Source organism: Fukomys damarensis, unplaced genomic scaffold (assembly GCF_012274545.1).
Source record: "Fukomys damarensis isolate Sample0158 unplaced genomic scaffold, DMR_v1.0_HiC HiC_scaffold_36, whole genome shotgun sequence".
NCBI lineage: Eukaryota > Metazoa > Chordata > Mammalia > Rodentia > Bathyergidae > Fukomys > Fukomys damarensis.
Genome location: NW_022900948.1, coordinates 36778133 through 36802043, shown reverse-complemented (window position 1 = coordinate 36802043; position 23911 = coordinate 36778133). Strand labels below are relative to the sequence as shown.

The 23911-nt window shown below is 35.5% G+C and overlaps 1 protein-coding gene across 1 annotated transcript in view; it reads right to left on the bottom strand.

The window, feature by feature from the left end:
- The window catches only part of Cntrl (centriolin), a 73317-nt gene that overhangs the window by 32401 nt on the left and 17005 nt on the right, over positions 1 to 23911 (bottom strand). Inside the window, exons 7-15 of the mRNA XM_010602942.3 lie at positions 21836 to 21955; positions 20445 to 20673; positions 18734 to 18843; positions 15895 to 16089; positions 9910 to 10063; positions 8691 to 8911; positions 5108 to 5284; positions 2764 to 2898; positions 345 to 490 (exon numbers count right to left, since the gene is read on the bottom strand). Coding sequence (XP_010601244.1) covers positions 345 to 490; positions 2764 to 2898; positions 5108 to 5284; positions 8691 to 8911; positions 9910 to 10063; positions 15895 to 16089; positions 18734 to 18843; positions 20445 to 20673; positions 21836 to 21955 — 1487 coding nt within the window. The remainder of the gene's footprint in view (positions 1 to 344; positions 491 to 2763; positions 2899 to 5107; positions 5285 to 8690; positions 8912 to 9909; positions 10064 to 15894; positions 16090 to 18733; positions 18844 to 20444; positions 20674 to 21835; positions 21956 to 23911) is intronic.

Sequence of the window (23911 nt, the reverse complement as noted above, 5' to 3'; positions counted from 1 at the left end):
ATTTGTAATAATCCTCAGTTTTTTACTGATACTTGTTTCTGTTTAAAATGCATAATACTTCTTGACCATATACAATGAACTTGCAAGTAAGATTCTTAAATACCTTATGTTTTTAAATTAAACATTATCAAAAAAATGCAAAAGACCTAAAATGTAAAAAAAAATCAGTGACAATTACAATTAAATGGGCCTATATGTCTTTGTCTTGGGAACATCATAAGGAGACTCTGCAAAAGAAATCAGTCATTAACAGGACTTAGGAAGGTGAGTTCACTGAATCTCATACTCACAACTCTGAGGCCGTGAAGCACACGCCATATTAGGAGGTCTTGACTTTTCCTTACCTCATTTCCCCAGCTCCTAACCGCAGCTTTCTCCTTAGTTCATCCACACGAGCTGCCACTTCTTCTGGATGAATCAAGCCATCAACTACATGGTTAAGGTGATTCTGGAAATCTTTCAGTTGTTGTTTTAACAAGTTATTGTCATCCTACAGAGGGGGGTAAAATGGGGAGTATTTGTTATTTGCCAGTATATTTTCGCTACTAACAAATTAATGAGCATATCTAGACCACAGAATTAAATTCAGACAGTGCCTCTTAAATAAAAAAACCTCAAATATCCCTAAATTATAAAGCAAAATAGTCCTAAGCTATTGTGTTCCTTCAAATATCTGTAAAACCTGAGTGATGAATGTACTTCAACCTCAGTCTATTATTGTTAACTAAAATGAAGAATCAAGAATTGCAGTTAATATTTTTAAGTGCCCATGCCATCTGAGGTCTTTTCATCTGTAAACTGTCCTGCCCATGTCCAGACATGGCCTTCTCTGTACTACATACAGATAGTCCCTTACTTTTGACTATTCAATTTTAGAAAGAAACTGTATGTTGAATTTTGATTTTTTTTCTAGGGCTACTGATAATGCATTATGATATTCTTTTGTGATGCTGGGAGGCAGCAGGAAGCCAAAGCTCCCAGTCCACCAAGCTCTCAGGAGGGTAACAATCCATCTCTATAGTGTACTGCACTGTTAGAATTTTTCAGATTTTGTTTTGTATATTTTCACCCCATCACATTTCCAATAAATTACCTGATATATTTAACACCTTATTATAAAATAGGCTTTGTGTTGTTTTGTACAGTAGTAGGCTAATATAAGCATTCTGAGCAAGTTTAAAGATAGGCTATGCTATGATATAGAAGATAGGTTCTCTCTCTCTCTCTACATAATTTGAGCCAAGATTAAATATAGCACATGGAAGTGCTGAGCCTGAAGAAATAGTCAGCTCAGGACTGAGGTCCAGGCTGGGCCACATATAATGCCCACACAGTTAGGAAAGGAGAAATGAGAGAGCCACGAGGACTCCGAAAGACTGACAGAGTGACTCTGGTTCCCAAAGCTGTCTCCTCTCTTGAGCTAGTGTGAATAGGTTTTGGTTCACCATAACAAAATGATTTCTGCAAAATGAAAATGTACAGTTGTTACTAACTTGTACTCTACACCAAGAGATATTAGGCCAAATAACCAAAGGACCTAGTTTTAACTAAGTTATTCCCACAGGATGATGGGCCGTCTTTTGGAAAGCTGACTTCAGCTTCTACCTTAGAGGAGAAGGCCCCTAAAGAATATATTTCAGTCTTTTCTGTGGATGGGCACTGAAGTATTTAAGGGTTAAGCAAACATGTATGAGATTTTCTTTTTAAAAATTTTAGCCAAAAAAGGTGAACTAAATGAAACAATGAATGTTGACAATATTCTCTTTGATTCTGTGATTACTTGAAAATTTCCACAGCAAAAAGAAAAACTAATAATCCAACGAAGACCCAAAGTGCGTGTACACACATGCAAATATCCCTCTGTACAACAATGAAAAATATATATACATCTTTGTAATATTTGTTTCAGAAGTTGAAATGATAGTAACAAAAATTACATTTTAGGTTATTAGATTTCCTTAAACTTGGAAGAAAAATATTTCAGGTGCTGGCAGAAGAGGAAATTTGGGTGAGTTTAGACTTATTACATATCTCTCTATATGGTGTTTCGAAAGCCTTTCCCCAAACCACACAACTCTACCCTTTTATTTCTGGTGATAACAGCTGCCACCTCAGTCTTTCAAGCAGCCCTTGACCTCAGATTTGGAGATCTGAGTGTTGGTTCAGGTACTTGTTTGTTCAGACATCTGTCGTCTTTGAGAAAGTTTAATTATCCAGAAAATCCTGTCCATGAGTTTCTCCTGCAATTTGCAGGGCAGAGTATTATAAGTTATAAAAATATTCTGCAATACTTTCCTCACAAACATAAAATGATTACATTTTTAATGCCATCTTTTCTGAAGAGACTATGAAAACTGTTTGCAATTAAGAAGCCTTACTGTATCACACTCTAGTTAAATTTACAGATAATTTCAAAAGTGTTTCAGTGAAAGAGAAACACACTGTACCCTGGCTCAGTCTGGTGACAAATCTGGTGACAGTATGGCTTCCCCCACGATTTACACACTATACTGTTCCCTAAGGACACTGCCTTTACCCATTTACACCACCACAACTACACAAAGAACATGAATGTTAATGATCTTAAAATCATGGGTTATAAAAGAAGACAGGCTACAGTGCTGCCCCACCCAGAATTCTTTCTAACCATTCAAGTTGCTTACTACATGTAAGAACAGGTTGCTAAATGCCTGATGAAAAGATATCATCTTTAGGTGTCCTATGTATAAATATATTCCAAATTCTAAAGCAACAAATCTCTACCTGTAGCTGTTTAAGTTTTGTGTGGAGTTCATTGTTTTCCTGTTCCTTTTCTTCTGAGAACTGGGCTTTTCCGAGGGCATTCTTGAGGGACTGCCTTTCTTTCTCCAGTTCGGCTTGAAGTGCTGATTGCTCTAACTGTTATGATGGTACGAATGATATGAAATTCAAGTGTTAAACAGCAACCGATGACCCCAAAAGGAATAAATGTTTACATATACACAGAAGCAATTGCTGTTAGTTTTATAACAGTTTCATGTTAGTACTCTGAAATCTAAAAACCCAAGGTAATTTTTCACATGCTCCTTAAAAAAAAATTTTTTTTTTGTACCAGGGATCAAACACGGAACCTTGCACTTGTGAGGCAGGCAGTGGAACCACTGAGCTAAATCCTCAACCCTTAAATTATTAATACTTAAGGAAAGGTACGAATCAGAACAGGCTCATCCTGGATAGCCTACATCAGAATCTTCCAGGGTAGCCTCAACACCTATCCTTAAAAGCAGACTGTGGTCTTCAAATACTTTTATCAAAAGCATTTGATGTGTTTGTTAAAAATGCAGATTTCCAGACTCCATCTCAGACTTGATGGGTCAGAGTCTCTAAGGTGGAGCCCAAGAATCTCTGCTTACCACCTTTTTCACATGGGACTTCATATAACTAAAGTGTATGAAACAAAGATCTACAGATCTGTAGATCAGAAGGACAAGATCTTTTATGGTCCATACTAATTTGTGGTTTGAAGATTTAATCCTGGACATCCTGGTGCTGAGATCTTCTTCCAATATTAACTGAATAGGAAAAAAGGCCAGGCTCTTACATTTTTTATAGACGTATAAGGAAACAAAAAAAGGGACAATGTGAGTACAAAGGACAATACATATCTATCAAATTACTAAAGGGCTTGCTTGAAAAGAAAAAACTTTATTTATAAGGGATATTTAGAAATTTCATTCACTGTTATTTAAAAATATGCATTTGTTGTTATTTTGTTTTCCCCCAACTTCCTGTTTTCTCTGACTCTCATCTTATGGTTTTAAAACTTGGTACTCTTGAGAAATGCAACCCTGACAATTGACAAGTGAATGGGATCTGATAAGTAAAGGAATACAATAATACAGTTAGTATTAAAAACATACCTATTTTAATTCTTTTTCTAATTATATGAATGCTCTTTTACACGCATTTTTGAAATTCAAACTATCTTATTTCATTTTTGTCCAATAAGCATACATTGACCCTTCTCATGAGCATGAGGAAAACAGAAAACAAGCAGAAACATGTGAGGTATTCATTGAGCTTTCAGTCTAACTCCGGGAAGACAGGCAATCTAAATATGTGATCATGATACACGTGAATAAATGCCTTGACTGAGTACAGGGTATAGGAAAACCAAAGAAGAGCTTCAAGCCCAGATTTTCAGCAGGCAGAAAGGAAGGTTAAAGTGAGCTTCCTGGAGGAAGAAGCAGCCCATTTGGCTAGCCACCTAAACAGAACTGTATTTTCGATGTGATACAGAATATATTACTGCTGGCTCGCCTCTGCACCTTTCCACTTTTATGTCTCATTCCCTTTCTCTCTTCTCTCCTTGCACCTGGCACCCTAGAGGTACTTTCAGCCTTCAAATGCATTATGCACTCTCTCCGCACTCCTCTGTCTAGAACACTCATATTTATCCCTTCCTAACTCTACCTCTTTCACGCTTTTCCCTTTGCATGGCTATAGCCTCTCATCCTTCAAGCTTCAGCTGAAACATTATTTTTTGACCCTGACTACCTGCTCCTCTGCCATAAAACCCTGTCCCTTTCTTCTCCCTCACCTGTTTCGCCAGCTGGACTGTCAGCTCCTTGGGACAGTGACTGAGTTCTCAAGAGTATCCACACCACCTGGCCCTCAATGGCCAATCAATACCTACTGACTGGATAATGTTTTCTCTAATTTGTAAGTATAATAAACTCTTAGTTAGTTCAACCAATCATAAAGTAAAGAGCAAACTAAACTTTAACATCAACTTTTAAAAAGACACATAAAGCTATTCTGAGAAGAACTAGAATTTACTGAACAGCAATGACGAAGTGCTTTTATGCCCTTTATCTTATTTATCCTTATCATCTGCCATTTTGTAGAGGAGGAACAGGCTGGGAGGCTCCAAACCATGAAATAATCTGCCCATGTCCATACAGAGCTAATATTTTAACTCAGAATATCTTACTTCAAAAATGTGCCCTTCCCTTCATTCCATATACATTACATTTAAAAGATTATATTTAATCTTAGGATATATGGAAAAGGATGATACTTTAAGGCAAGGCTGCTTAGTTTCTAGTTGACATATTTTTCTACTTACCTGTGTAAGCCTTGTGAGTTTGTCTAGTTCTTCCTTGAGTTGGTTGGCTTCAGCATCTCTTAATCTTAGCTGTGCCTCTAGTTCAGCTTCATAGGCACTGAGATCTCCTTGAGTCTGCTGCAAGGATGCATTCACTTCATGCTGTTCCTGGAGGGCGCTTTCTAGCTCTGCAAGCTCCTGGAAAAATTCAGTGTGTTTAACTGCGGAACCCTCACTGTGTTGCTTAAGCATCTGCAAGTCATTATAAGTAACTTGAGTCCTGTGAACCAAATGTTAGCCAGCCACTGCTGCCTGGCACAGAAAGTTTTTATCAGCAAGATGATGAAGTCTCCAGCTGTGCATATCCTAGGTGGAAAAAAAAAATCCTGACTAAATGTAATGAGGAAAGTCAGACAGCTAAAATACGTTGCTTTCCAGTGCAAACAGTTGTGTGATACTTTAAATGATCTCAAAATACAAAAGGAAAATGACTGGAGTGGAGAGAGAAGGCAAGATTTTAAAGCCTATTTTCCATCAGATACTGGAGCAAATGTTTTCACATTCATTATTTCATTGTATCTTCACAATTACTATGGAAAGCAACTTACATAGTTTTACAGACTGGAGAATGACCATTTTAGTAAACTGCATAGTGCTGGGTACCTAGAAAAAGAATAAAGTCAGGATATGAACCTTGATCCCTGATTCTAATTAAACCACAGTATGTTTACTTATGAAGACAAAGAAAGGAGACTGGCACTCTCTAATAGTAAGGATAACAGAGTAACTTAAATGTGTGCTAACAAGACTATAAGCACATATTGATTAGGATACTACAGATCTCATTCATTTTGGTCCATCTGTTCTGTGTCTGTGATTAAATGTTTCAAATTCCATCTATTTGTTTGAGATCTTGAAGATCAAACCACAGTATTCTGGATTAAAATGGAGAATCTTGTGATAAGAACAGAAGAGCTTCTAAACAGGCATTCCAAAAACTACATTTGGGCTGCATGTTGAAATGCAGATGCCACATGTAACCCACAAAGTATTAATGTCCAGAATATATAAAGAATTTCTACAAACCATTAAGAAAAGACAGACAATCCAACAGAAAAATGGGCGAAGGATAGGAAATTTATTGAAGAGGAAACATGAACAAATGCAATAGTAATTAGGGGGAAATGCAGTTAAAATATGATAATATTTTACATGAAGCACAGAGAAACAAATTAAATCGCAAGAAAACAACCAGGAAAATACAGCACATGGGACAAACTACATACTACCAACCTGGATTGCACAGACACACAAACACACAAACTTTAAGATATTCTTCAGATAATCAAGAAAATCTGAATTATGATTCAGTTCTTAGATGGCTTATTGTTAGTGAAGTATTACTAATTTTCCTAGATATACTAATGGTATTGTAGTGATGTATAAAACTCACCTTAAGAGATGTGTGATAAAGGAAAGATGTGATGATGTCTACAACTTTCTAATAAGTTGGGAGAAAAGTACAGAACTATAGGAGAAAGAAAATAAATACACCAAAATATTTGTTTATTGAACCTAAGAGGCTTACAGATATTCACTGAACTAGTATTTTAAGTTTTCTGGAAGTGTAAAAATATCCATAATAAAAAGATGGGGGAAAGGCACCATTTAAAACTCAGCAGATTGGCAAACATGAAATCTAGCAAATATTCCTTATATCTGATAATTTTGTTTTTACATGGGGAAATATCCTTGTCCTTAGGAAACATGTGCTGAAATATTCAGGGGCAAAGGCTCATGATGTCTGTAGCTAATTCTCAAATGACTCAAGAAAACTACCTATCTGGCGAAGTTAACTATGGATGTACATAATTTCTGACTCACGGATCTACTTCTGATGGTAGTTGCTAGGTGAGTCAGCTTTCCATTACTGTAACAAAATATCTGAGACAATCCACTTACAAGAAGAAAAGGTTTATTTTAGCTCATGGTTTCAGAGGTTTCAGTCCACAGCCACCTGGCACTATTATCCTAGGCCTGTGGGAACACAATAAATCATATTGGGAGCTCTCAGCAGGAGGCGTAAGATACTTTCTGACAGCCAGAATGCAAAAAGAAAGACACTGAGGTTCCAATATTTTCAAGGGCATGCCCTCAATGGTCTAACTTCCTTCTGTGAGGCCCCAGCTCATAAAAGTTCCACCAGCTTTTAGTGATGTCACACCCTAATCTTGCAAACATGAGCTTCTGAGGACAATGCCCAAACTAAGACATGTATAAGAATGTTATACCTAGCATTGTTCATAATAGTAAAAGAATAAAACTGGCCCCTCAAAGGAGTATGAATAAATAATAACTTTGTGGGATGTATAGAGCTACACATATTAATATGCGTAATTCTCAAAAACAAAAATATAGAGGAAGAAAGTGTGAAAGAATATGTATACTATCATACCTTTTTGTAAGTCTTAAAATCATAGAAAACAACACTACATATTGTTTATGGATGTTAGTATATATAATGAAAGAATAGAGATGCAGGAAAACAATAACCATGTTAAAGATTTTGTTGTCTCTGGGAGTAGAGAACTTTTCCAATATATCTGTAATTTTTATTCTTAAGCTGGTTGTGAATATGTAATATTAAATATTTTTATTTATAAATAAATGAAAAATAAATAAATGAAAAAGCCCATAACACTAAAAAAAAAAATTCAAATTTCTGGAGCCAGCCTACTGAGCATGAGATTTGGGAATTTGTGGGTTTCATACATGATAAAGTATGGCAAAAAACTACAATAGTATAAGTGAGATCTCAAAATTTATGGGCAACAAATCAGGTATAAAAAGGTATAAAATACAACATTGTATCTGGCTTGTTATGGGTAACAATCTCAAAATTATCAAGTAACAGCAGTAAGTTAAGCCATGTTGTGCTTACTTTTGCTGCACAAATAATAATAAAATATGAATATTTAATACATCATTTGTTTTTGTTTTTAATACAGTTTTTTTTTTTTTTTTTTTTTTTTTTTTTTTTTTTTTTTTTTTTTTTTTTTTTTTTTTTTTTTTTTTTTTTTTTTTTTTTTTTTTTTTTTTTTTTTTTTTTTTTTTTTTTTTTTTTTTTTTTTTTTTTTTTTTTTTTTTTTTTTTTTTTTTTTTTTTTTTTTTTTTTTTTTTTTTTTTTTTTTTTTTTTTTTTTTTTTTTTTTTTTTTTTTTTTTTTATTTGGTATCGGGGATCAAACCCAGGACTTTATACTTGCAAGGCAGGTGCGGCACCACTGACCTAAATCCCCGGCTCTTTTAATACATTTTCAGTAGATAAAATTTCATATTCTTTAGTTATTTGATACAATACCTTTCAGTGATAGAAACAGAGTTAAAACGATTTCCTTTTCTTAGTAAAGGAAAAATAATGTTTGCAAACATACCACAGCTAAAGAAAGAAAAAAAAAAAACCCAACTTTTAAAAAGAAAAAGCTACCAAATAGCCCCTAATACTCTTTTTCACTTACAACTATACTGTTTCTAACTTTTCTACTTACTTTGGAGATTATCTACTTCTGAAGTTAAGGAAAACAAACAGGAAGAAACAAATCATACCTTCCTCATATTTTCTGCATCCATGGCAACTACTTCTAGTTCGTTCCTCTCTTGTTCAACTTCAGTTAACCTCTGCAGCAATGTCTCTTTCTCATCCTGTAGCTTCCTGCATTCATTCTGGGCCTGAGCTGCTTGGCCTTTGATGGTTCTCAGGTATTCTTGCAACCCACTAAGGACACCTTCTAAATCCTTCTTCAGAGCTTCATTTGCTGCTATCTGGCCTAAGCAGGACAGAAAAGGGATAATAAGGTGTATTTTTAAAGTACTGCCTTATTTCCTTAGCAATTCGTTATAGCTAAGAGTGAAGTTCTAAGATTCTAATTATATCTTATCTTAGTTTTCTTTTTCAAGATATAATGATAATTTTCTTATTATCTGTACTATAGGAATATTAACTAAGCATACAATTAAAATAGTATATTTAGTGGTAAATGCTTACAAAATTCCTGACTCACACTGTAAAAGTTTAAATAATTTCCAAATGAAATAATAAAAAAATGTGCAGCAAACTGTGAATTCTTGTTTCTGAGCGCACACAAAAAAGCCACACACAAGACTTGAAGACTAGCAGCATGAAAATATAACCTGAAGACTTGAAAAAACAAAATTACAATACAAAAACAACACATACTGGTTACCTACTATGTTGTCAGACACTTTATGAACACTCTCTTTCTAACCTCCTAATGGCTGCTCATCAAGACAAAAATAAAACTTGTCCCAAGTGACACACTGATAAAGGTACAAAGGGGACAGAGACTTCAGGCTGGCAACATTACAGACTATTGTCCTCTTCCTCTTCTATTATTACGAGAATATCACTATTTAAATTTGTACTACAAAAGTAGAACTTAAAAGTTATTTGTTCTTTCTACACTTTTATTATAACTATGCACTAGATTTCCTCAGGCCAATCGACTCTTTGCTCCTGAGTTTTATGCCCAGAGGACAACCGCATAACAGAGCTTATCACAGCCACCTACTGATTTTTTCCCCACTGAGTAGGACCACCTGACTCACTAGGCATCAACGCAATAAAACATAACCGAAATTGAATTTTTAAAGAATTCGACTAAACACTTTTGGGTACTCTACACATACATCTCCATCAAATACTAGCATTAAGAACTAATCCATATTCAGTCAATACCTGAACTAATGCCCATCATCTTACTTTTTTTAATAGTGGATTTACTTTAAATCACAGGTAAATTCTCACCTTCAGTAAGTTGCTCTTCAAGGTCTTTAATCTCTTCAGTCTCCTTAGCAATTCTAGAAAGTATCTCATCCAAACGGCTTTCAAGTTGTTTGTATTGCTTGTTCATAATGTCAAGCTGTTGTTCTTTACCCCGTTTCTGAGCCTTCACATGGGACTGAATTAAAGAAAAAAAATCAGCAAAACCCAAAGTTCTTTAAATTTTTACAAATAATAATTCCTGACACTTTAAAAGGAAAAATAGAAAATAAAATATAGTAGTTTACATTTATTTTGTGTCAAGTCCTATACCGTTTTACATGAATACTTTTCATTTAAACCTCAGAATAATTTGATATGAGAATTATCTCTATTTTACAAATAAGAAAATTGAGGATCACACACATGCAAATACTGAAGAGTTTCTATAAAAGTGTAAGTAAGAATCAAAATGTATAATTGATATTGTGTAATAGGAAAAAATGTCTAAAGGTGGGAAGGGTAGGGGAAAGCCAAGAAGGGGAAAGGAAAAATAAGAGAAAAGGAAAAAAATAGAAACAAAGTCTCTGTAAATAGGGAAGGGTGGTATGGAGGGGGTGAAGGGAGGGCAGGGGAATGGGGAAAAAAAAAGAATGAAGATACATCATGTAAAGGTACCAATGATGAATGTAACTGTATTATACAGTACCAATATTGTAATGTACCAATAAAGAAAAAAGAAAAAAAAATTGAGGATCAAGGTAGTTAAATGATTTTTTTCACAGGCACAGCTAGTAAGTAATGCAGCTAAGTGGAATGTTATTTGTTGGGTATTAAAATTTTAATTTAAAGTTAAAAATTTTCCCCCAGTACTCGGGATTGAACCAGGGGCTTCTAAACTGAGCTACATCCTCAGCTATCCTCCTCTTTGCTTTCTTGAATAATTTTATTTTGCGATAGGGTCCTGCTAAATTGTTAAACTGTCTAGGCTGGGCTCAAACTTGCAGTCCTCCTGCCTCAAGCCTCCCAGAATGCAGGGATTTAAATATCTTTTTAAAAACTTTCCAAAGGGGATCAAGAGATGGAAGGAGGGGAGAGACAGAGAGGAGAGAAAAAGGATGAAAAAAGAATCAAGATGTGTTATGTACATGCTCCAGTTCCCATGAGGAATGTAATCATTAGGCACTGCAAACATGTACTAATAAAAAAACCAAAAACTAAAAAAGTTTCCAAATTGAGTATATTGGCATATAGTATATTTATTGAGAAAGACTAAAATTGTATATTCTTAAAATGTTAAAATGGATTATATTGAGATGGAAGAGCTACAGATTTTTTTCCTTAAGTTTTTTTTATATTACAAAAGACTTTATAATGATAAATAGTGCCTTTTAAATCTGAAAAACCACATTAAATGTACTTTTAAAAAAATGTCTTAAGGAAAATAGCCGCATGAGATAATACTTGAAATTCAAGTTCACTTTCACTCTCCCATGCAAATAAATATGTGCTTTTACTTTGAGTAAAACTGGGCACTATGAGGGTTCTCAAAGACGAGTGAATTTTGAGATGGAGGGTCTCGTCACACACCTTTACCATTCCAGGTGCCCTGACAGTCCCTGCATTAAAGAACCACTGTTAACTGAAGAGTGGATTGTACTTCTCAGGTGTGCTAGGGAAAACAGTGAACCAATGATCTAGTCTAACTCTTCATTTTACACAGATGAAAGGAAACCGAGTCTCAGATCCATCAAATGACTTGCCCAGGTCTCCTTAGGCAACTGTTCTTATGGAGACAAAATAATTCTCCAGAGAACCTTTCCCTCCTACTCACCCCACACCCCACTCAAGGGCTTTAAATCTGCCCCCACATGATCAGAGAACAGAACAATAACTGAAGATAGAATATTCAGGATAGAAGACTGCACCAGTCTCAACACCATAGGCCACGACTCTCTCAAGTCTGAGGCCCATTTGATTACAAAAGAACATTTCAATTTTAGAGATCTGCTCCCTGCAAATACTACAAAGACAAAGTCTTTACTTTGAAGATTAAATGAGTGGGACACTTGATTGGAAGTTATTATTTTACTACTGGTAAAATAAACAGGATGTTTAAATCTTGTCTTTTCCCACATTCTCAAAATACCCATCTGAAATCTTTCTGAAGGGAAAGTGCTGATAATTGCTTATATCCTAAAATCCTAAGTAAATGAGATTTTTATAGCTCAACAAACACCAAAAAAACCCAACACGCTGTGTATGCATACCTAAATCAATCTTTGAAAATCTCCATTAAAAAAACCCCCACTTTATATGCAGAATAAAATTTTGGCTCAACATGCCAATGATGTGCATTAAAACACATGCAAGCGAGAGTATATTCTGCAATTTTTCACTACCCTGGAGCTCACACGAGTTATTGTAAAACAGGAACTTACAGCTCTGACTCCTCCTCCGTCTAAAGCCTTTGTATTGAGAGAGATAAAATAATCATACCTTAACTTAGAATCTGTCCTGTTAAAACTGAGCCGTTGAGCACAGGGGAACTGTGGGCGGAACACTTTCTAATGCTGTCTTCAAATTCATGTGCATTTCCCTCTCTGACAGCCACATTTTTGTAAGCGCTTCAGAACCTGGTTAACTTCCCAAAGCTTCAAACCACATTCCGGGCCAAGAGTGAAAGACAGCTCGGCATGACCAATCACCAACAGTTTCTGTGCACAAGCCCCACCCATCACTCGTTCACTCTTTAAATCAAAACACAGGAAGCTCGAAGCTCCTGAGAGCCAGAGGGCCAATCACGCCCTAGCGCTGCAAAGATAACTACAGGCTAACTGCCTAGAGAACTGCTGCCTCTTTGCTTCCACTGGGGAATACAGATCTTCCTGTTAGGCTTGCTCCTGTGATATTTTGCTTCCAGCACAACTGAACAAGTAAAATAGGATTCTATTATTAAATGATAATTTTTCCTTTTGAAACGTAAATACTTATTTTTTAAAAACTGGACTAGACTTGTTTCTGAGCTAATTTTAAAAGAATTTCTTTAGACTTTTAATCTTTTTTCAAGAAAAAGGTCACTGTAGTAACTTAAGCAAAGGCTCTGCCTAAAGGGGTGGTTTTGTGGCAAATCATTTAATCCTTCTAAATCACATTTTCATCCTCTGCAAATTGAAGGGGAAGAATTAGCCAACAACTTCGCGGGGATGCATGATAAATTGCCTTGCCAGCGTATGCAAAATACTGAGTACTGCTTGAGACACCACTCTTCTACTTTATCTTATCAGAATTAAGCTTTTACTTTTGTTTTGTATACACCTGGTGCTGGAATTGAACTTAGGGTCTCACAGCATGCTAGGCAAGTGCACTACCACTAAGCTAAAATCCCCAACCCAAGATTTTACTTTTAAATATTATCTGCTATTCAAAAAAATAACTTCACCTGATTAGATAATATAAGTCAATTAAATAAAACTATATCTTAAGAAAAATATGCAGAAATTCCACACTTGACTCTCTCTTTTGCTAAAAGATTCAGATTTTGTAGCCTAAAATGGGGTACCTAACACTGGCCAACACAACTTCACACAAAGATGCTCCTTAGAGGTCAGCTGTGGCAAACCTACGACACACGTGCCACAGCAGCCGGTTTGTATCAGGCTCTAAAAGGTTTGCCATCACTGCTCTAGGTGAACAAATCACAAGTGACATCCTCCACTGCTGTAACTTTAACAACTTAGTAGCTCAACAAAACCTTTAAAAAGGAAACAAGTCTAGTTAAAATGCTTCTCCATCTCCACTAGCATAGGTTTATCGGGGCTACCTTCAGAATTTGGACACCATTCCTAAGTCACATTTAGCACTTCTGTATGAAATTCTTTACAGAAAAACTCTGCGTCTGCCTGGAATGCCACAGTTAAGTTTGTAGAAAGAAAACACACAGTGCCGGTTTAGTTAGATTTTTAGGTCACAGAATGAGAAGAGGTACCAAGTGAGCTTGGGGGAGGGCTTGAAGGGTGGTTCCTCCCTACCTACCCCAGCTAAATAAACAAAGGGCTGGCCCCTGGGGACGCAGATACCAGTAAGATATAGTCCCTGTCCTCCCCGGCTTTACACAGATGGCAGACCTCTGTACAAATAAATGCAATAAAGTAAGACATTATTGAACTCATTATACATAGTATTTACAATATCTGATTTTTCATGTAATAAAAATTATGTAAAATAAAACTTCTACTTTGATTTCATTAATAACATTAAGCATTGAATTGTTGTTAGAAATATTCTATTATCTATGATGATACAGTTATACTTTATCAAAATTAGCTGGCTGGCGGGTGTTGGTGGCATACTGGTAAGCATAGCTGCCTTCCAAAATTAGCAGGCTATATCTATCTAATGTTTTAAAAAAAATTAAACAACTTGTCAAGCACTTAAGAGCAATTATAGTACACCATTCTTATCATGTTAAAACTCTATGATTTCTGATAATCTAAATAACCTTACTGTCTATATGTAGGAAATATGTTTACTTATTTAAAAAAAATTTTTTTAATTACATAAGTTATAGCCATTGTAAAATTTCTCAGAGTGCTGACAGAAACAGGTGCCTAACTGTGTTGTCCAATGACCTGATCACATCTTAGGCACAATCCAAAGAAATGTTTTGTTTTAGAGGTACCAGGGATCGAACTCAAGACCTTGCGGTTGCAAAGTAGGCATGGTGCCACTGAGCTAAATCCCTAGCCTGAAATGTTTTATTTTTAAGGACAAAACAATATGAAACAGTAGATAGTCATAGTAGAATATTTGTATAAAGAATTACAAAAGAGGAAGGAAAGTCTTATAAATATTGTCAGCTCTTTCTGCTCTTAAGAAAGAAAAATCAAGGAAGAAAAAAGACAAGTTTTGAGAACATCTTAGAGCAAGTTTCTCTTGCTCTGAAACTTAGTCATTTATAATAAATAAGTGTAACACGCAGCCAACAATACTGAAAGCTAACACCTTCTAAGCTTTAGATTGTTCAGTTTTGGACATACATATACATTTATACATATATATATATATATATACATACATACATATATATACACACACACACACACACACACACACAGACCACACACAAATCATTCAGGACTATGCTGCTGAAAATGATAAAATGAGGGGACCAGGGATTTAACTCAGTGGTGCCATCACCTGCCTTGCAAAGCGCAAGGACCCAAGTTCAATCCCCGGTACCAAAAAGAAAAAGAAAATGATAAAATGTACTATCTAGACAGAATAATATTCTAGTCTCTATAGAACAAGTCAACATGTTAGGCAGGTAGTTGGACCTTAGCTGGCCTAGGGAACAAAGGGGATGGGTGGAGGAGGCCATAACAGCATGTACTACTTCCAGTTAAGTAAAGAAAAACTTCAATGTATAATACATTTATAATCATTTGTTAGGTCTCAGAACCAAAATGATCCCACAGAGCCCACTGACATCTTGAGATTATACACTGTGCACACTCCTTCTGATATATCTGGCCACCTGACCATCTAACTTGAGAATATGGCACACTGCATTCCTGGTTGACATCCTACAGCTCAGTATCAGGAAGGAAAATGTTCTTTAAGGCTCTCCTGCCTTGGGCTGGGACCTGGTTTAAATTAACAATTTAAGTCCCTGAAGAAACACTGATCATCTAAAACAGACAGGATGACATTTTGCATTTCCAAAGTAAATTCTAAGTAAAACATAAGTATCATGATTTTCCTAATTCTCTGAATCCTTTATGTGTGAATAAAAATGAATCAAAGTTGCTTAAGGTAGAGATGACATCCTGGCACTGCCTGTCTTCTTGATGGAAGGAGTAACTCTATAAGTACTTTACAATAAACTCTACTGACACTTCTATAGGACCTATGCGTCTTGACTGAATTCCTCAATCAAGAGCACAAAGAATCAAGGGCCAAGGAAGTGAGTGGCTCATTCCTAACTGCACACCTGGTTTCCTGGTAACAAATGTTGCTTAATTTACTTACATGCTTTGGGTCTCTGGAATCGAGGCTATCTGTGGCTATTTGCAGGTCCTTGATCACCTTATGCTTTTCAGCAATTTCTTGCCTTTGCTTTTCCATTTGCTTTTCTAGATCCAGAGCTTCCTGGCGTAATTTATTTAGAAGTTGTATTCTACCACTTAACTGCTTGAAAAGAAGGTCTTTCTCAGCTTCTGAAATCTAATTCCCCCATGCCCCAAAATATAATTAATAAAGGACAGCAATATTGATTTATAAAGATAACATCTTCTAAAATTTTAAAAATATTCTACCAACATTTTTTTCCCACCAACTTTTTATTTAAAATAATATGTGGTAGTTATCTAGGCACTCCACACATATCTTACATTTTTATGCTTCTTATATGTAGAAAACCTTATTTTACAAAGTTTCTGATAATACCAGGTACAAATGAAGTTATCATTCTAGTATAAGCAACTTGTAAAAGATTAACCATAATCATAGTATTAGGATAGCTGACTTTATATGAGCACTTACTGTGTACTAGGCACTGTTTAAAACTGTTTGCACACTTTAATCCTCAAAACATATCAGACAGAAAGTATATTTAATCCCAGTTTTGTTGTTGTTGTTGTTGTTGTTGTTTGTTTGAAACAGGGTCTTGATATGTAGTTCAGACTGGCCTTGAACTCACTTATGAAGCCCAGGCTGGCCTCAAACTCAAAGCAGTCCTCCAGTCTCAGTGGACTACCTGCTAGGATTACAGGTGTGCGCCACCAAGCCCAGCTTATCCCAGTTTTACAGATGGAGAAACTGAACCATGGAAAATTTGATTGTATTGCCCTAGGTCATACTAAAAGGTTGTAGAACCAAGATTCTGTATAGCTTTACAAAATTTTACTACTATTCTACAGTTTTCCATTTGGTTTAATATGAAAACAGTCAACAATGAATTCTTCAATAGCAAGAACTGTATCTGCTACTTCTAACAGTTTTCAGCAGATTTATACAAATGTACAAATGTTTCTCAAACATCTATACAAGTGTGAAAAAATTATGCAATTCCCCATAATCACAATACTATAATCAGAAAAATTTTGAAAATTCTATGTTATCTGAGAAAATTATTCAATGTACAGAATTGTAAAATATAGAAAACTCTCATTGAGATTTTTATTTTACTGTTAAGAACCAGGTTGAAACTTACCTTTGTTACCTAGTCAAGAAAATAAACAGTGTAAAGAACAATGTAAGTTTATATTACTGAATTGAAATAACCATTTTTGCAAGCATATTTTCGAAGCATGGGTTTTAAAATCACATATATTAGTTACATCTGTGAATCTTTCTATGTAAAGCTTTTATCACCACTATTATGAAACAACCTTGATAGCTCCCTTCAGCTCACCTCCAACTTTCAATTCAAATGGAAGCCTGGTCAGATCTGCCAATCCTACCAGGAATCTGTTAGCTTGTTTTTCATGCCCACCTCCATATTCCTGGTTCAAGGAAGCCATTTCTATCTCTTGCCTAGACTGAACACTGGCCTTCTAAAAGATACACAAATCTCTTCTCTTTCCATCTCTCTCATCCCATTTCACTCTCGTGCAGATGCCACTGTGACCTTATATAAAGACAAATGGGATCAGCTATTCTACTGAGGCCCTTCAAAGATTTCCCACTGTTGAATAAAATTCAAACTCCTTAAGATGGCCCGTGAAGGTGCCATGGTCTTCAACCTTGTGACTCTTTAATTTCATCTTCCACCACACACTCCCTCATTCTGCATAGGAATCTTTAATCTGAAGGCTCCTGCACCCACAGTTACCTCTGCCTAGAGTAACATTCTCCCATCTCTGCCTCACTGGCTCCCATCCTTTGTGTCTCAGCCAAAATGTTACCTCCTCAGAGACCGTTGTCTTCACAACCTAAATTATATCTCTTTGTCTCTCTTAATTTTTTGTTTTTCCTACAGCACTGATGCTCTTTACTTTATATTCCTTTCTCTTATTTTTAAAAGTTGTTTATTGTCTATTTCTCCTGAAAGTCTGACCAGGAGGAAAGGATATATGTCTGTTCTATATATTACACAGGACTAACCCTAGGCAGTGACTAGGATATAATAAATTTCCAGGAAGCTCCAACCAATTTCTGCTTACTATATAATCTGAAAGTAACACTACATTGTATCTTTTAAAAGAATTCATACTCTAAATCTATATTCTTTTCGGTACTGGGGATCGAACTCAATCTACATTCTTGTTCTACCAATTATGGCAATGATATTACTGTCATAGTTTTGAAATGCTGATTTTTTTCCAAGTCAAAAATAAGTTGCACATTTAAAAACTGCCAAGTTATTTTTTATAAATTTCCCACATGCAATTATATCATGAGTTTAAACTGTTTATGACACACTTTGGTAATGTAGAAGAATATACTAATTCATTTTTTGTATACATTTTATATCCTTTTTTGTCTTGTTTTTGACAATGCATATGTTATAGAAGAGATGTCTTCTGGTGTTTAATCCGGGTCCCAGAACCTCACAAGTAGAGGGTGCTCAATTAAATTAGAATCTGAGATATCCAGAAGCAACTTTCTTAAGTAGCCACTCTCCTAATGAAGTAGGACTACATCGTTCACATAAATTTTGAATTATTTCTACACATCTTAAATGTGTTATTAGGACATGATCATAAAAAAGATAAATATAATTGATAAATGCTAGCGTGATACTTGACCCTGAAGTATATTTTTCCATAACCAGAACAATACTGATTTAAAATTTTATATGGTTATAAAGGAAAAGCACATTTTATTTTTCATTTCATCTTAGCATGGATGCTTTAATTTTACATACTTTTTTCCGTTGTACAGCTTCTTCTAGTTGTTTAAATTCTTCAGTAGTTCTTAAAACTTTTTGTTCTGCTTTTTCTATTTCATCATGCAGTTCTGACAGTCGCATTTGTGCTGCAAATTTAAAAACCATACTCGGTCACATACACATACAAGAAACATCTTGAATTCTGAAATTTCCTTTTAATGACTTCCTTCCTTTCAATTAAATTCTGTCACAAATTACAGAAATTTTTGTTTTTTTACTGGAGACTAACCCCAGGCCCTTAGCACTTGCCAAGCAAGCATTTCATCCCTGACGTAGACTATACCCCCAGCTTTTTTTTGGCTACCAGGCATCAAACTCAGGCCATTGCTGCTTGCAAGGCAGGTGCCGGAACCACTGAGCTAAATCCCCAGCCCACAAATTACAGAAATTTTAATGAGTAATTACTTATGATGGCTTTCATTTCTATCAGTTAACCCATAAAACTAAATTGCTTCATGATATACAGAACTATAATTGATCTATTTGTAAAATTCTTAACATGAAAGGGACTTTACTTCATATTTCCAATACTAGTGCACTTTTAAAAAAAATTTGTTTATGTATTTATTTGGTGGTATGTTTTTTGTTTTGTTTTGTTTTTTGGTACTGGGGATTGAACTCGGGACCTTATGCTTGCAAGGCAGGCACAATGCCACTGAGCTAAATCCCCAGCCGACTAGTGAACTCTTTTGAGAGAATACAGATTTACTGGGAAATATAAATGTCATTACGGTATAACAAGATTTAAGATATCAAAAGAGACACAGCACTGTTTGAAGGAAATGCTTTATGATGGGACACAGTATCAAAAAATTCACTATTGGAGGTTATCTTAAATCAAGCACCTTCTACCTCAGATTTGAATTTCTCTCCCTCTCCCTCTCAAAACTATAACCCTCTGAAGCTAGCTTGCATATGTGTCTGATTTATATTTGCTTTTCCCCTCCAGAGCCTTGGACGTAGTATATGCAGACAAGGAGCACTTAGTTTTTTCTCTCCCCTTGCCAAGTCGGCCTCTACTGGCTTTCCTTGTCTTTCATTTAGCTACCAAAGGAAAATGAACTGCTCATCTGATAGTGAAAGCCTAACAATGAGTTATGATTACTGGGATGCACAAACTCAGGTTGCTGTTTTCTTTCTTCTGCAGCCACACAGCTGAGTGGGAAAATGGATTCAGACTTTGACACTGGTAGCATCTCCTAAGTGCCTGTGGCTTGACTTCTTCCCCTGTGTGAATTGTTAGAGGTGTTATGATCCTTCATTTAGATTGGGTGGGGAGGGCGCGTAAGGAGGAGTCAGAGGCAGTCTTAGGTCTAAGCCTAAGAAAATGCTCTGCTGCTGCTTATGCAGAGCCCTGCTTCTGGTTTTGGCTACACATATGGGATTCAATAAAAATGGTTCTTTATTTGCTTCAGTAGAAGTTCCAATGCTTGTTGGCAGGATGGAAATATACTTTATTGGATCTTCTGGATATGTTGCCATGAATTACTGTCAAAAACCCCATTCTCAAGTATAACAGAAATCTTAAAAAAAAAAATCTGCTCAGTAAGTCACTACTTGTTTAGATTTTTTTTTATGTAAGCAACAATAGCATCAGCATGTTTAATTAAAAGAATTACGAGACAAAGTTGGCTTACATATTTAATCTTTCTATATTTTTTAAGAATTTAAAATAACTTTGTTTAACCTGCACTTATTTTCTTTTCTTTGTCTTCCAGTTGTACGTCCAGTGGTGTAATGGCTCTCAAGGTCACATGCTCATTTTTAAGCTGCTCCCCTTCATCCGGCTCCATCTTCTTGATCTGTACTGCCTGGGCATTACTGGTAATGTAACTCTCTGTGGCAAACATATTTCTCTTGTATCTGGATTTGCCAATATAAGGGCTCTCATCAGGGGCATTATCAGTTTGAGCATCCTACAAGCAAAATAAATGAATAGATTTATGGTTTAACCCTAACTTCCAAATAGTCAGATGATATTACCCATTTTATTAATGGTAAATGTACCAAAGAATGGCCTAAATTTGTATTAATTTTACATAGCTAGGAGCTGAAAAATTTATATTCTTCTTCTTTTTTTTTTTTTGGAGACAGGGTCTCACTATGTAGTTCACACTGCTCTGGAACTCAACTCTGTAGCCCAGGCTGGTTTCGAACTCACAGTGATCCTCCTGCCTCAGCCTCCCGAGTGCTGGGATTACAGGCGTGTGCCACCATGCCTGGCTATATTATTCTTAATATAGCAAAAAGAAATTTGAACTAAGAATGGTCTCAAAACAGATCCTATTACTAAAGAGTGAAAGTATGGATTAATTGAATAAAGAACTATGTACATTTTTTTTGTGATTTTTTAGTATAATACTTAATTGTTCAATTATCTGGGTAGGCTGGGAGTCTGTGCCCACCTGAGTTCAATACCACCAAAAAATTAGAAATCTGGGTGTCTTATTTTGGTTTCTTGATTAATATAAGTAAAATCTCAGGCCGGGGATTTAGCTCAGGGGTTCCACCACCTGCCTTGTAAGCACAAGGCCCGAGCTCTATCCCTGGCACCCCCCAAAAAAAAACCCTCAGTTTAATAAACTTTAATTTTGAATCTAAAACAATTAAACAATATGTGATACTGTTGGAATTACCAGGTCTTAGAAAGTTCTCTGTTTTCTATGACACTGTACCAATAATGCTTGTTTTAATACTCAACCCAATGAAAACTGAACAAACCATACAGGCAGATGATTCTTGTATGGTACTGAAACACTCTTTAAAAGTTTGGATTTCAGGAAGCTGATCAACGCATAGTCTCAAGAGAGGTAACTGAGGGTTAAGATGGCAGCTTTTGGTTATAGATACAGCTATCAGAAAAAAATGCTCTTGGGGCTTTTACCTCTTTAGGAAACTGTTCTAACTTCCTGAGCCGAATAAATCACAGACTCAACCAAAGTACTGTTAACTCTACTGATGCCCTAACAAGAAAGTAGAGTTGTGATGAAATTCCTTAAGTATTCCCACCACCAGCCCCACTCCACTCCATCTCATATAGCCTTTAATTCTGGATTACTAAACAAACAAACACCTCACCTCTGATGGATAATAATTTAGTGGCTCAAATTTAGCATCAATTTTATAAAAGGCGAGTTCCTGTTCCAGCTCATACTGCTTCTGACACGCTCGTGTTAGTTCCATGTTCTTCCGTTTTAGCTATTGGCCCAATTTGATGAGACAACATGTAGGATCAATAAGTTAGTGCCAAGGTGCAATGATGTGGCAAATTTTCATCACAACTAATAATTATATTTTTAAAAACTACAGCAAAGAGCACAATACTCAGAATATTTTATCTTGACTCTATTCTACAAAAAAGAATTACAGATTATTTCAGAAGAGATCACATTAAAAGACCTTTGAAGTTTACCATACTATTTCAGAAAACTACAAAAATTTTTAAAATCACTTAAATTTGTTTTATCTAAACATGAAGATAGATCTGTATCAATTATTTTTAAGTACTTACTTCCTAATTTCCCAATAATTAACCCTCATTTATTTAGCTTACTCTTTAGTTTTAACGACAGCTTCAATTTATAGTGGGAATAATATTTAACAGTAACTAGAGAAATGATTGCTTTCAACTGTACTGTTGTAGTAATTTGTGATTTAGTGGCATCTTAGTTAAGTGTTCAAACATTATTTTTGTAATAGAAGGTAAGGAATATAAATAAGCTCAATCAGATCCAAATATAAAACATTAAAACTCTAAGAAAGTAATTCCACTATAACAGTGCTCAAAAAATTTTCAAGTTAGAAGGAAATATGAATCATCTAATTACCCGAATTTGTAAATAAAGAAATTAAGTTTCAGATTGGTGAAGTGACTTGTCAAAAGTTATATTTAAACCAGTGGCAGAAACTAAACATTCTATTAACTACCAGTACCTTCTCTCTTTCTCCTAAAACAATCCTTTGAGTTCATTTCAAAGGTCCACTAAGTGATTTTTATCCTTTTTCTATTTTGTCAGTGTTTGACAAGAGATAAGACAAAAAGCATGCAGAAATAGTTCATTAATATAAAAATCAAGTTGAAGAGAATAAAAAAATGAATATTTTACAAGACTAGGATATCACACTCGTGCATGATGTAGCTTACAGTCACCTCCTGATGATCCATCAAAATGGAATCACTATTGTCCAAGTACTGATTGTGTGCTACACGCTGTACTGCATGCTTTACACATGCTATCTCACCAAGTCTTCACTAAACTGAGATGATAAAAGATGCACAGAGAGATTAAATGACTTGCCCAACTGTACAACTGTGTGCAGAAGAAACAGTGTTCACCAAGTTTCCTGATTTCTAACACTCAGCCCACTTCTCAAGATGCACGTGCTGTCCGGTTGCAGGATGTTTTAACACATGGCTCACGCTGGTATTTTCAATGAATGCTTATAAGGCCCTGAGTCTCAAAGAAACAACTCAGGATCAATAGCATCGACTAATCTTGGGCTTCTGTCCCCAAAGTTCATTGACAATAGAGCTAAACCAAAGGCAAATGGATGGGTTTCTCTATACTGTATTATGTAATAAATAGGAATTTCAAAGCACTTTTGTGTCTTTTATAGCCCTAGGCTTAGCATATAGTACGCAATTAAATTTCTGTTGAAGAAATGCACGAATAAGAGCAAAATAAGAATTAAAGGAACAGAAATTAGGCTAGTTGCAGTACTGACTGTGGATAATCAAGAGATGACTGCAGTTAACATATTTACTACTATGACAAATAATACAAATTCTTTCCCCCACATTCAAATTCATTCTCCAGTGTACACATCCATTATAAAAAAATACATATACATACAAGCACATTTCCCAACAAGGCAAGCCAGGTTCAAAACTTAAGATGTAAACAAGCATATTAATGCAAGTTATCATGCAAACCATGAAAAATCATTATGCAGTTCAGCCCTAAAAGAACTACCTTTAAGGAAGAATAAAAAATCAGCAGAAAAGAGCCTGCAAGAAACCAAAACAAGAGCTAAAAGAAGAAAGAAGCAATCAGATACTGTCACAGAGAACTCTAGAGAAGTGAGCCGTAATACTACAAGCTTCTCTTTATTGACAACTTACCATAAGAAGATGTGGTTACTAGTACTTGCACT